The following is an 11,620-nucleotide window of genomic DNA, read 5'->3' as shown; positions in this document are numbered from 1 at the left end:
GCAAATATTCAACTCAAAGGAAATAAAAAATTAAAAAAATAAGAAGTTATGGTTGGCTATCTAATACTACGATCAAGTAGTATTTCTATTTATCTGAAAGTGAGAGGTTATATTCAATTCTCGTCAAAAGAGAATTTAAATCACATTATTACTAATTCATCGCAAAATTAAGTTTACTTTGTAAAAAAAAGTAAAATATCATGTTTGTTTGTGATTAATCTGAAAACACCATCTGGTCTGATATCTCTCCATCCTCACCAAACTCTTTCATCTTCCTTAGTCTCCAACAACCGCCCCACCAATATTCACACAACCACAATCATTGCCTTTTCACCAACCTCCATTTCATACCATATCATACCAAACAAGGACAAGCTCTACTATATCTTTGATCATATCATTTATAAACTCAATTGCTCACATTCTCCTTTCCTGTTAAAATAAAATGTTACCAATGTCTCACTCATTTACTCGCAAAATAAAATCCCCAAATAATTTGTCACCGTAAAAATCCTAGCCATCGGACAAACCAATGTGCTACATTCCTCCATCTATGAACAAGCTGGAGCAATCATAAAAAATTAATTTCCCACAATTCAAATTTATTGTTATTATTTTTTTTTAAAAGAACCAGTTGGTGGTTTCGTCACGGAAGTCTACTTTTTTGGGTTTTAGAAAGGCTCTCAGAGGCATTTCAAGCTCTCTCTGACCACCATCATGTGATTCACTAGTACCAGGAATCAAATATAGAACATAACCTATAAAATATCGATTTAGAATTCATCTCCAACTACTGAACTACCACAGTTACGAAAATTTAAATTTGAAAAATACAAAAACAAATATTGTCACTTAATTTGCTTGTAGATAGTGTAAAAAAATGAAAGGCAGAGCATTTTCCTAACTCCTACCCTCAGTCAACGGCTTAGATCGGATCTCCCCTAAATCTGACGGTCAGCCCATCAGTCTACCTGTCCTCTTGTGTAGACGGGAAGCTCAAAGCCCCAGCTCTTCTATCTGATAAAACCAAAGAACCCCCAACAGCTCTCAGAGACTCTCTTTCTTTCCGAGACATAGCCAGAACCACAGAGCAGCAGCAGAAGCCATGACTTCGTCTACTTCCGTGACTCTGTCCCAGGCCCTCCTGGCCCGAGCCATTTCCCACCACGGCTCCAACTCCACCTCCGACCGGGTCTCCCTCTCCGCCACCCTCACGCTCCCCTCTTTCGCCGGTCTGAAATCTACATCTTCGTCGTCATCGCCGTCCTGTTCCCGCCTCTCACGCCGCCGGCTCGGTGTGAACCGGCCTGTCCGTGCCGCCGCGGTCGAGACTCTGGACAAGACCACAGAGACGTCGTTGGTGGAGAAGTCGGTGAACACGATCCGGTTCTTGGCGATTGACGCTGTGGAGAAGGCCAATTCGGGTCACCCTGGTTTGCCCATGGGATGTGCTCCGATGGGTCATATTCTCTACGACGAAATCATGAGGTACAACCCCAAGAACCCCTACTGGTTCAACCGTGACCGGTTCGTGTTGTCTGCTGGACACGGTTGTATGTTGCAGTATGCTCTGCTCCACCTTGCTGGATACGACAGTGTCAAGGTGGATTTTTTCTGCTTCATTTTTCTGGGTGTTGTGAGTTTTGTGTGTTTGATTTGAAAATGGATTTGGGTTTTCTGAATTTGGATTGGAATTTGGTGTTTTTGGTGGAGAATTGAATCACTGCTGGAGAAATGTTTGAGCTTTGAGCTTAATTTTCTGATACTCTCTCTCTCTCTAGCTTTCTCTCTCTATACACACATACACTATATTTGGTTCTGCAAGTTTGTTTTACTGCATGTATGTTTAGCATTTCCTTCTGCTTTTACTGAATGAGTGTATGATTATCGTTAGCTTTGTTAATGATCTTAATGATTTCATATAATTGACTGAATGTTGGCTGTGAACTGGTGATTTGAATTTTAAATCCACGAGTAGGAGGAAGATTTGAAGAGTTTCCGTCAATGGGGAAGCAAGACCCCTGGACACCCTGAGAACTTTGAGACACCCGGTGTTGAAGTCACAACCGGTTAGGTTTTTATTAAGTAGTTCTGATTTTGATGGTTAATTTGATTACTCTTATTAAAAGAAAACACTTAATAGCTTCAGCTGGTATTCTTATGATTATTTTCATGTTATGCAGGTCCTTTGGGGCAGGGTATTGCAAATGCTGTTGGTTTGGCCCTTGCTGAGAAGCACTTGGCTGCTCGTTACAACAAACCAGACAGTGAGATCGTTGACCACTACACGTAAGATAGCTACCTTAACGTTTGAACACTTGTTTTTTACCTTCTGCTGTTTTGATGTAAATCTTTAGCTTCGGTTTTGCTTAGCAGTTTTGGTGTTGTTTCAATGCAGATATTGTATATTGGGTGATGGTTGTCAAATGGAGGGTATTTCAAATGAAGCTGCTTCTCTTGCGGGGCATTGGGGACTTGGGAAGCTGATAGCCTTCTATGATGACAACCACATTTCCATTGATGGAGACACTGAGATTGCATTCACCGAAAGTGTTGACACTCGTTTTGAGGGTCTTGGGTGGCACGTTATCTGGGTGAAGAATGGAAACACTGGGTATGATGAGATTCGAGCTGCCATTAAGGAAGCAAAGGCTGTCACAGACAAACCCACATTGATTAAGGTCAGATATATGCTGCATTCTTTTTCGATTTTTGAGTACAGTTCATTTGGATGTGATAGGATGGAAAATCATTATTCTATTAAGTGTATTTATTCACTCAAAAAGTCTATATTTTGTGGTAATTATATAACAAGTCAAACAATTTTGTCATTAAATCTTAGTAAGAGGGTATGCTACTTGTTTTCTAGGATGATTTAAAATGCCTTTTAGAGTTCAAAGGGAATATGGTTTATCCAATTTGTATTCTGGCATCATCTGCTGAAAGTGTTTTTTTCCCTTTCCCAGAACATGTCTATTTGCCAGGGTTCCTTTTTATTTGATATTAACCAATGTCGTGTTGAACCTTTGCATTTTTTTAGGTGACAACAACCATTGGTTTTGGATCCCCAAACAAAGCAAATTCATACAGTGTTCATGGTGCTGCACTTGGTTCCAAGGAAGTTGATGCTACCAGGAAGAACCTGGGATGGCCATATGAGCCTTTCCATGTGCCAGAGGATGTTAAAAGGTTAGGATCATTCCATTTTAATTTATATCTGTAATTAGTCTGTTAGCATTAGTTACAGATCATCTTGTCTGTTTTTATCTTAGTCACTGGAGCCGCCATACCACTGAAGGTGCTGCACTTGAAGCTGAATGGAATGCCAAGTTTGCAGAATATGAGAAGAAGTACGCAGAGGAAGCTGCAGAGCTGAACTCCATCATTAAGGGTGAGCTCCCTGCTGGTTGGGAAAAAGCACTACCGGTGAGTAGAACTGTCTTTAACTGCGCATCTTAGCTTATTTAAATATTTTATATGTGAGTTATTTGGAAATGTGCCCAAACATGTTGAGGAAAACATTCTGGATGGCATTGATATCACGCCCCTTTTTTTAGGGCTCTGCATTTGGTTGCTGTCTAGTTGTTGTTTTGGGGGGGGTGGGGTGGGTGTGGTGGAACTAACTTTTTTTTGATAAAGCAATTTTGTATATTAACGTGTCCGTTTAAGATTGCATATGAAAGTCATCTTATAAGGTCTCTTGGTTGCAATTTTCCAGACTTACACTCCGGAGACCCCAGCTGATGCTACCCGAAATTTATCTCAAGCAAACCTTAATGCCCTTTCGAAGGTTCTCCCTGGCCTTATTGGAGGAAGTGCAGATCTTGCTTCCTCTAACATGACTTTACTGAAAAGTTTTGGAGACTTCCAGAAGAATACCCCAGAAGAGCGCAATGTAAGGTTTGGTGTAAGAGAGCATGGGATGGGAGCCATCTGCAACGGGATTGCCCTTCACAGCTCTGGCCTGATTCCATATTGTGCCACTTTCTTTGTTTTCACCGACTATATGAGAGCTGCCATAAGGATCTCTGCCTTGTCAGAGGCTGGAGTTATCTATGTTATGACCCATGATTCAATTGGGCTTGGAGAAGATGGACCAACCCATCAACCGATTGAGCACTTGGCAAGTTTCCGGGCAATGCCCAACATTTTGATGCTCCGCCCAGCTGATGGGAATGAAACTGCTGGGGCCTACAGAGTTGCAGTCCTTAACAGGAAGAGACCATCTATCCTTGCCCTCTCTCGACAAAAGTTGCCCAATCTTCCTGGAACTTCCATTGAGGGAGTCGAGAAGGGAGGCTACACAATATCAGACAACTCTTCCGGTAACAAGCCAGATGTTATTTTGATGGCAACTGGATCCGAGTTGGAAATTGTTGCCAAAGCGGGCGATGAGCTCAGAAAGGAAGGGAAGACTGTTAGAGTTGTCTCCTTTGTTTCTTGGGAACTCTTTGATGAGCAATCAGATGCCTACAAGGAAAGTGTCTTGCCGGCTGCAGTAACAGCTAGGGTTAGCCTTGAGGCTGGATCAACATTCGGGTGGCACAAGATTGTTGGAAGCAAAGGAAAGGCAATTGGAATAGACAAATTTGGGGCAAGTGCACCAGCTGGAAAAATATACAAGGAGTACGGCATCACCGTTGAGGCAGTTGTTGCAGCAGCAAAAGAAGTTAGTAGCTAGATAACTCGTTGTTTTGCAGGTTTCGTTTTGGTTGGAGATCATCATCAGGGTGAGGAGGCCATATTCTTGCGATTTATATCGCGGGTACGGTCCCTTTTGCTTCAATAATAAAAACATTATTTTTCGCTTCGTTGCTTTTTATAAATTTGTCAATGAAAGCAACATAGGTAAGAAAGAGAGGGTTAGGGTGTGACGATGCTTGCTCGTGCATTTTGTAACTCCTCTTGGACCAATCTTGAGTTTTGTAATGCTCTTTGGTTAAATTATTGAGTTTCACTTTCTTCATCTCACTTTCTTCACTTTGTAACTTAGAAAAGTATGGGACTGTCTCACACTTGGGGAAATTTACTAGAGCAAATTAATGAATTGGCCCAATTGGGGAGTAAAAAAATGGATGGGTGGCTAGAAACGGTTAGATGTTTGTCTCCAATCTCCATCATAAAAGTGGTTTTGTGAGTATTCTTAACTGGATTGGATAGGAACGGAATTGGATACCCTCCTGAGTAAATGGTGGGGATCCTCATGATCTATTAATACGGACCATTGGATTTTGATTCAACGGTTACAAACAGGAAGTCATTCTAAAAGTTATAATAATTGTAGCCGTTGAATCAAAATCCAACTGCCTGTGTTATTGGGTCATGAGGATCTCCATCATTTGCTCAAGAAGGGATCCAATTCCGATAGGAACAACGTTTAGAACATCAAGATCGGTGCGAGTTTCTTTGATATTTAACAGATAGGTCAGATATATCAACGATATTAATTGATTTCAGCCTAAACTTAAGAATTTCTCCGATACAAAGTGAAGTTAACTTCACCCCTCATTTTCATATCTTCTCCTAATTTTTTGGATATTTTTACGAAAATATGAATAGTATTTAAGAAACTTTAAACACTGAATAGGACTGAATAATGGATATTTGTTTCAAGCCATTCAAAAACTAGCAGGGTCATATCATATCCATTCACATTTCTGATGACCTTCCAATAAGTTAGGTCTAATAATAGAAATATATGAGGAGGGTCCCACATGTGGGCAATGAAGGGCAAACGATGAGTGACCCCTAAGTTTGTGGTTGTTGAAGGTTTACGCCCTCAGAAGCAATGCATACCATACCTATCCATATTGCTTGTCTCTCTCTTTCTAATTTTCTAGTTCAAACACCAAAAGCTTAATTGATATAATTAAGGGTAAAGTACAAAAAATTACCTCATTTATTAATATTACGATACTTTCATACCTCATCTTTTAAAATTGACAATATCATACCTCATCTTTTAAAATTGACAATGTCGTACCTCATCTTTAGAATTTGATCTAATGTTATATTATTAAAAACTAAAAAAAAATTATTTAATATTTTTTAAATATTAAAAGAAAAGTAAAAAAATTAAAAAAAAAAAAAGAAAAACCCCTCAGTTACCATCCCCCGGAAGGAGGTAGTGAGGTGATGGTGAGAAAAAAGAAAAACCACTCAGTTCCCAATGTTGGTTTTTAGCATTGTGTTAAAATGAAATAACTAAAATGGGTTCTTCTTCAGCTTTCGCTTGATCTTGTTTTCTGGTTGTCATTGTTGTCTAGGAAGATGATGGTGGGTATGTGGCATTGGGAAGACAGGAAAAGGGCGGTAGTGAGGGAGAAGGATACAGACTAGCGTTGGGCACGTGTGCTGGTTTTATCATTGAAATTTCAGCAATTATGTGAGGGCATTATGGGTATGAAAAAGGGATTCCCCATTCCCTCATTCTTCTGGAACTCAAATACCACTTATTGTCAAGGGATCCAATTCCTCCAAAGTGAGGAATTGAATTCCAAACTTTGTATGGATCCCACCATAATTTTGATTCTTTAAAATTTAGTAAACACATGAGTGATCTGTAATTGGAATATGACCCCTTGATTCCCATTACGTGTGGTAAACGTGCTCTTAGTTCTTTCCCAGCAAACACCCGCGCAGACCTGCCAACCCAACTAGTGCACAAATCCTTTTTTAAAAAATGAGAAAATAATAAAATACTTCAAAAACCCATTTTTCTCCATAAAAAAGGCAGAGTACGCCATTTAAAGCACAACGTACAACCCTTCAAAGCGCAAAGACAAGACACCACCTACCACTCCTTTCCGAGTTTTCTCAATTTTGTCTTTTAAATTTCTGGTGTCAGAAATTGGTTGGTGAATTGTTAGAGAGAGAGTACTTCAGTCCCTACTCAGGCCCATTCTCACCAAAACCCCCAACTTTCCCTTCCGCCAAACCTCCATCGATTTTAAGAGACACCAATTTAGATAACAACTCTCAAAAGACTAAAGAGAGGTTTTAAAGAGAGAAGAGAGAAGAGAGATGGCCCAAGTGAGCAAAATCTGCAGCAATGGAGCTCAAAGCATCAACGTTTTTCCCAATGTTTCCAAACCACAAATACCCAAATCCTCCAATTTGCTCACATTGAAGTCACATTTTCTGGGTTCATCAAATTCTTTGAGTTTGAAGCTGAAATATGGGTCTGTGGGCAGTTTTACGGTTGGTAAAGTCAGGGTCGATCCGCTTAGAATTGCAGCTTCAGTTGCCGCGGCAGAGAAGCCGTCGACAGTTCCGGAGATTGTGCTGCAACCCATCGAAGAAATCTCCGGCAACATAAAGTTGCCGGGTTCCAAGTCGTTGTCGAATCGGATTCTGCTTATTGCTGCTCTCTCTGAGGTATGTAAAGATTGATGTAAGCTTTATGTGATTAATGCAGTTGTGATTTGTAAGCTTTGTTTGGTTGCTGGTTGCTGAAAGGTTTGGGGGAACAAATTGGGGAGTTTTTTGTGGTTTTTGGTTCTTGGGTTTTTTTGATTTCGAGGATTTAGTTTTCTGTTAGATTACAGAGTAGAAAAGAATTATACCTCAAAAACGAAATTGACTAAAACGATTGCAAACACTGAGCGCTTTGGTATCTGAAATGTACTCGAGGAGATCGAATGAGATCGTGAATGTTTTTCGATTCACTAATTAGATGTGGATCTGTTTGGTGGATTCAAATTCTACAAAGAAATTCAGTTATTGGAATGATGTTATCGAAGGCGCATTTTAAAGAGAATGAAATATATCATTCCGTTGAGTGATTGATTAGACTTCCTTTCACTTCATACATGTTTTTTGAGATTTCTTTGCATGGCAAAACAACCCAGTAACTATTGTTTTTATGCTATTGTTCAGGGAACAACTGTTGTTGACAACTTATTAGATAGTGATGATATTCATTATATGCTTGGTGCATTGAAAACCCTTGGGCTGAATGTTGAAGAGGACAAGGTAAACAAGCGAGCAGTCGTGGAGGGTTGTGGTGGTCGGTTTCCCTTGAGTAATGAATCGGTAGATGAAGTGCAACTATTCCTTGGAAATGCTGGAACAGCAATGCGGCCATTGACTGCTGCAGTTGTTGCTGCTGGTGGACATGCTAGGTCTGTCCGATTTCCATATTGACTAGAAGTGTGAATCCTTCCCCATCCCATGCATTTTTGTTTCCACCACATTCTGCAGTACCCAAATCTTTGATGTTAAATGTTTTTAGTAACCTTGAAATATGGTTTTATAGCACAAACTGATATTGTACTTTAAAAGGTTTTCCTGTAATATTGAATCTGATTCAGGTATGTACTTGATGGGGTGCCTCGAATGAGGGAGAGACCAATCGGAGACTTGGTTGATGGTCTTAAGCAGCTTGGTGCGGATGCTGATTGTTTTCTTGGAACAAACTGCCCTCCTGTCCGTGTGATTGGAAAGGGAGGCCTTCCAGGGGGGAAGGTGTGGTTTGCATTGTCTTGTACATTAATGGTGGTTGTGTAATGCATGCAGTTCTGATGAACTTGATCAATTGAATCCACACTTTATTTGTTGTTTTCAGGTGAAGCTCTCTGGATCAATTAGTAGTCAGTACTTGACTGCTTTGCTTATGGCAGCTCCTTTGGCTCTTGCAGATGTTGAGATTGAGATCATTGATAAATTAATTTCCATTCCGTATGTGGAAATGACTTTGAAGTTGATGGAACGCTTTGGGGTCTCAGTGGAACACAGTGATAGCTGGGATCGGTTTTTGATCCGAGGAGGTCAAAAGTACAAGTATGTTTTATTTGATATATAGCTGAACCACTACGTGAAATATGATTGCATTGTGTGTAACAAAATGAATAAATATATGTATTAGGTCTCCTGGAAATGCATTTGTCGAAGGCGATGCTTCAAGTGCTAGTTACTTTCTAGCTGGTGCTGCTGTCACCGGTGGGACTGTCACTGTTGAAGGCTGTGGGACAAGCAGTTTACAGGTATTTTTCTGTGACCACATCTTTCTTATTCTGTTCACTTCCCAGTTTATGAATGATAGACTTTCAGATTGATGGGGAATACTTTTTCCCAATCTTAATTACTGGTTACAAATTTATAACCGTTGTAGCGTTGCTTGGATGGTTTTTGAAAAAGAGTAACTTCGAGAAAATATGACATCTTACAACCTTTTTGGTTTTTTCTTGATCAAGGGAGATGTAAAGTTTGCTGAAGTTCTTGAAAAGATGGGTGCTAAAGTTACCTGGACAGAGAATTCTGTTACAGTTACAGGACCTCAACGACTCTCTTCCGGAGGCAAACACTTGAAAGCTGTTGATGTTAACATGAACAAAATGCCAGATGTTGCCATGACTCTTGCTGTAGTTGCTCTTTTTGCCGATGGTCCAACTGCCATAAGAGATGGTGGGGTCTAATCTTTTTGCTGTGAATGACTTGCGCATAATATTTTTGTTGTTAATAGACAATAAAGGAAAAGGGTGGGTGGAGTTCGTATAGGTGTTTAGAACTGATAAATAGACAAGTAACAAATCAATCTCTTGGTTAATGGATCCATGCTAAAACATAGAGGCTCCTTCGGTGAGAATAAGGTAGAAAAATCTTTTTTGTGACAGTTGTTAGAAGTGAGCATGAATATGTTCCTGGTTGAGGCCTTTGTTGATACATACATCATTCAAGATTAATCTTTTTGCGTACCCGAACATAGTGCTTATGGTCTTAAACTACTGCATGTTATTAAAAAATTACTTGTGAAAACTCTCTCAGACCTGCCTTTGACTTCTTGAGTTCTTATTCATCGATCAGTGGCAAGCTGGAGAGTGAAGGAGACGGAAAGGATGATTGCCATTTGCACTGAACTAAGAAAGGTTAGTTTTTAGTGGCTTTCCTCACACTTGATATTCATACACCTGCATTTTGCTTCCCTAACATTTGTTGGAGTCGATTCTCCAGCTGGGAGCAACTGTTGAAGAAGGACCAGATTACTGCATAATCACACCGCCAGAAAAATTAAACGTGACAGCAATAGACACGTATGATGACCACCGAATGGCCATGGCTTTCTCTCTTGCTGCCTGTGGAGACGTTCCAGTTACTATCAAGGATCCTGGTTGTACACGAAAAACATTCCCCAATTACTTTGAAGTCCTTGGGAGGTTCACCAAGCATTGAACAACAGTTATAAGATGTGTATCTGTAGAGAGAGAGAGAGAGAGAGAGAGAGAGAGAGAGAGAGAGGAAGAGAGGGAGGGATATCTTTGTGCCTCTACAACCAAAGCAGTGCAGATGGAAGCCGCCCCTTTTTAGATCTCTCTTTATTCCCCTGTAATTTTGGATGATTTTATATTTGCAGGTTGAGCTCATTGTTGTTTCTAAGGTTTGTGATCTGATTTCTACTCAATAATAGTGATTTATGACTTGGTTCTTGGACCTTCTTTTGTACCTTTCTTTGGACCAAAGTCTACACATGTTTATGGAACGACTACTTGTTTACTTTATTTGCCCCATTTTGCTCGCTTTGTTGTCGTTTAGTATTTGGTGCCAAGAATTGCATCACATGCTAGTTTTCAGCGCAGTTCTGCATTTTCCGTTGAAGAGTCTTTCTTTACATGATGCCGTGTTTGCATTTTCGAATCTGAAGATTTGGAAATTGAACAACGTTTAGGCTGTTCAGAAATCACAAGGATAACGCAGAGAGAGTTGGATGGTTCGTTCGGTTAGAGCTTCAGCTTCCACAGCAGAGAAGCCGTCAACAGTGACAGATGGTGTTGCATCCCATCAGAGAAATCTCGTGCACTATAAATTTGCCCCGTTCCTAGTCGTTGTCCAATCGGATTCTGCTTCTTTCTTCTCTTTCTGTGGTATGTTTACAAAAATTTGGGAAATGAATCGAGAGATGAAGTTCAACTGTTCTTTGGAAATGCTGGAACAGCAGTGCGGCCATTGACTGCTGTACTTGCCGCTGCCGGCAGATATTCGAGGTTTGTCTGAGTTCCGTATTGAACTAGAAGTGTGATTCTGTAGCCCATTTGATGGATACTATTATCGTTATATCTGTCCCAACAAGATTGCACAGGAGACGACATAGTCTCTTCCGATCACTAAATCTAAGTAATCTCACTTTTCCCACCCTTCTCAATGGCAATCCCGGATACACGCCCAAAATATACCGAAAGCTAAAATATACAGAAACACAAGCTTTGAAAATTAATGTGGAAACACAAACAGGAAACAAATCGGATGCTTTGCTCACTGATTGACCAGCAGCCATCACCCTTCAAAGACCTTCGGTGCTCGAAAAAAGGGCAGCATATATCCGGCTACTTTGTGTTTGCATTATCTTCTATGTTAATAGTTGTTGTTTGGTAATTTTTTGATCAAACGGAAATGTAAAACCATACAACAAAACTTGCTGCCGTGCACTCCTATTTTGGCCTGCGGTCTCAGTAAACTTCATCGGTTTAATCCACAACCCACACCTTATTATATATTGTTTACAGGTGAAGCTCTCTGATCAGTAGTGTATGCTTGACTTCTTCAGTTCTTTGCTTATGGTGGCTCCTTTGGCTCTTGGAAACTTCGAAATTGAGATTATTGGTAGACTGGTTTCTGGTCCCTTTGT

General features: G+C 40.2%; 2 protein-coding genes across 2 annotated transcripts; both read left to right on the top strand.

Moving 5' to 3' along the window:
- The first annotated feature begins 1,048 nt into the window (after positions 1-1,048).
- On the top strand, positions 1,049-4,966 carry LOC125469472 (transketolase, chloroplastic). The gene is made up of 7 exons (XM_048566829.1): positions 1,049-1,603; positions 1,979-2,069; positions 2,184-2,289; positions 2,399-2,681; positions 3,041-3,189; positions 3,273-3,426; positions 3,719-4,966. The coding sequence occupies exons 1-7, from the start codon at positions 1,106-1,108 to the stop codon at positions 4,679-4,681; spliced, it is 2,244 nt and encodes a 747-aa protein (XP_048422786.1). The 5' UTR covers positions 1,049-1,105; the 3' UTR covers positions 4,682-4,966.
- Positions 4,967-6,756: 1,790 nt separating this feature from the next.
- Positions 6,757-10,428, top strand: LOC125469478 (3-phosphoshikimate 1-carboxyvinyltransferase 2). The gene is made up of 8 exons (XM_048566846.1): positions 6,757-7,377; positions 7,879-8,123; positions 8,313-8,466; positions 8,567-8,781; positions 8,867-8,984; positions 9,195-9,405; positions 9,805-9,866; positions 9,952-10,428. Exons 1-8 carry the CDS (start codon positions 7,024-7,026, stop codon positions 10,168-10,170), a joined length of 1,578 nt encoding a protein of 525 aa, XP_048422803.1. The 5' UTR covers positions 6,757-7,023; the 3' UTR covers positions 10,171-10,428.
- The last annotated feature ends 1,192 nt before the right edge of the window (positions 10,429-11,620 follow it).

This window comes from the organism of the source record quoted next, unplaced genomic scaffold, assembly GCF_019419815.1.
Source record: "Pyrus x bretschneideri cultivar Hongxiangsu unplaced genomic scaffold, Pyrus_bretschneideri_v1 Contig43, whole genome shotgun sequence".
NCBI classification, from domain to species: Eukaryota; Viridiplantae; Streptophyta; class Magnoliopsida; order Rosales; family Rosaceae; genus Pyrus; species Pyrus x bretschneideri.
The sequence above is the reverse complement of the archived record's forward strand: the minus strand, read 5'-3'. Positions and strand labels throughout refer to the sequence as shown.

Coding starts and splice junctions, on each gene's coding strand:
- LOC125469478 (XM_048566846.1), top strand. CDS start 7,024: ATGGCCCAAGTGAGCAAAATCTGCAGCAATGGAGCTCAAAGCATCAAC. Junction 8,124..8,312: donor GCTGCTGGTGGACATGCTAG/GTCTGTCCGATT, acceptor AATCTGATTCAG/GTATGTACTTGATGGGGTGC. Junction 8,782..8,866: donor CGAGGAGGTCAAAAGTACAA/GTATGTTTTATT, acceptor TATATGTATTAG/GTCTCCTGGAAATGCATTTG.
- LOC125469472 (XM_048566829.1), top strand. CDS start 1,106: ATGACTTCGTCTACTTCCGTGACTCTGTCCCAGGCCCTCCTGGCCCGA. Junction 1,604..1,978: donor CTGGATACGACAGTGTCAAG/GTGGATTTTTTC, acceptor ATCCACGAGTAG/GAGGAAGATTTGAAGAGTTT. Junction 3,427..3,718: donor GTTGGGAAAAAGCACTACCG/GTGAGTAGAACT, acceptor GCAATTTTCCAG/ACTTACACTCCGGAGACCCC.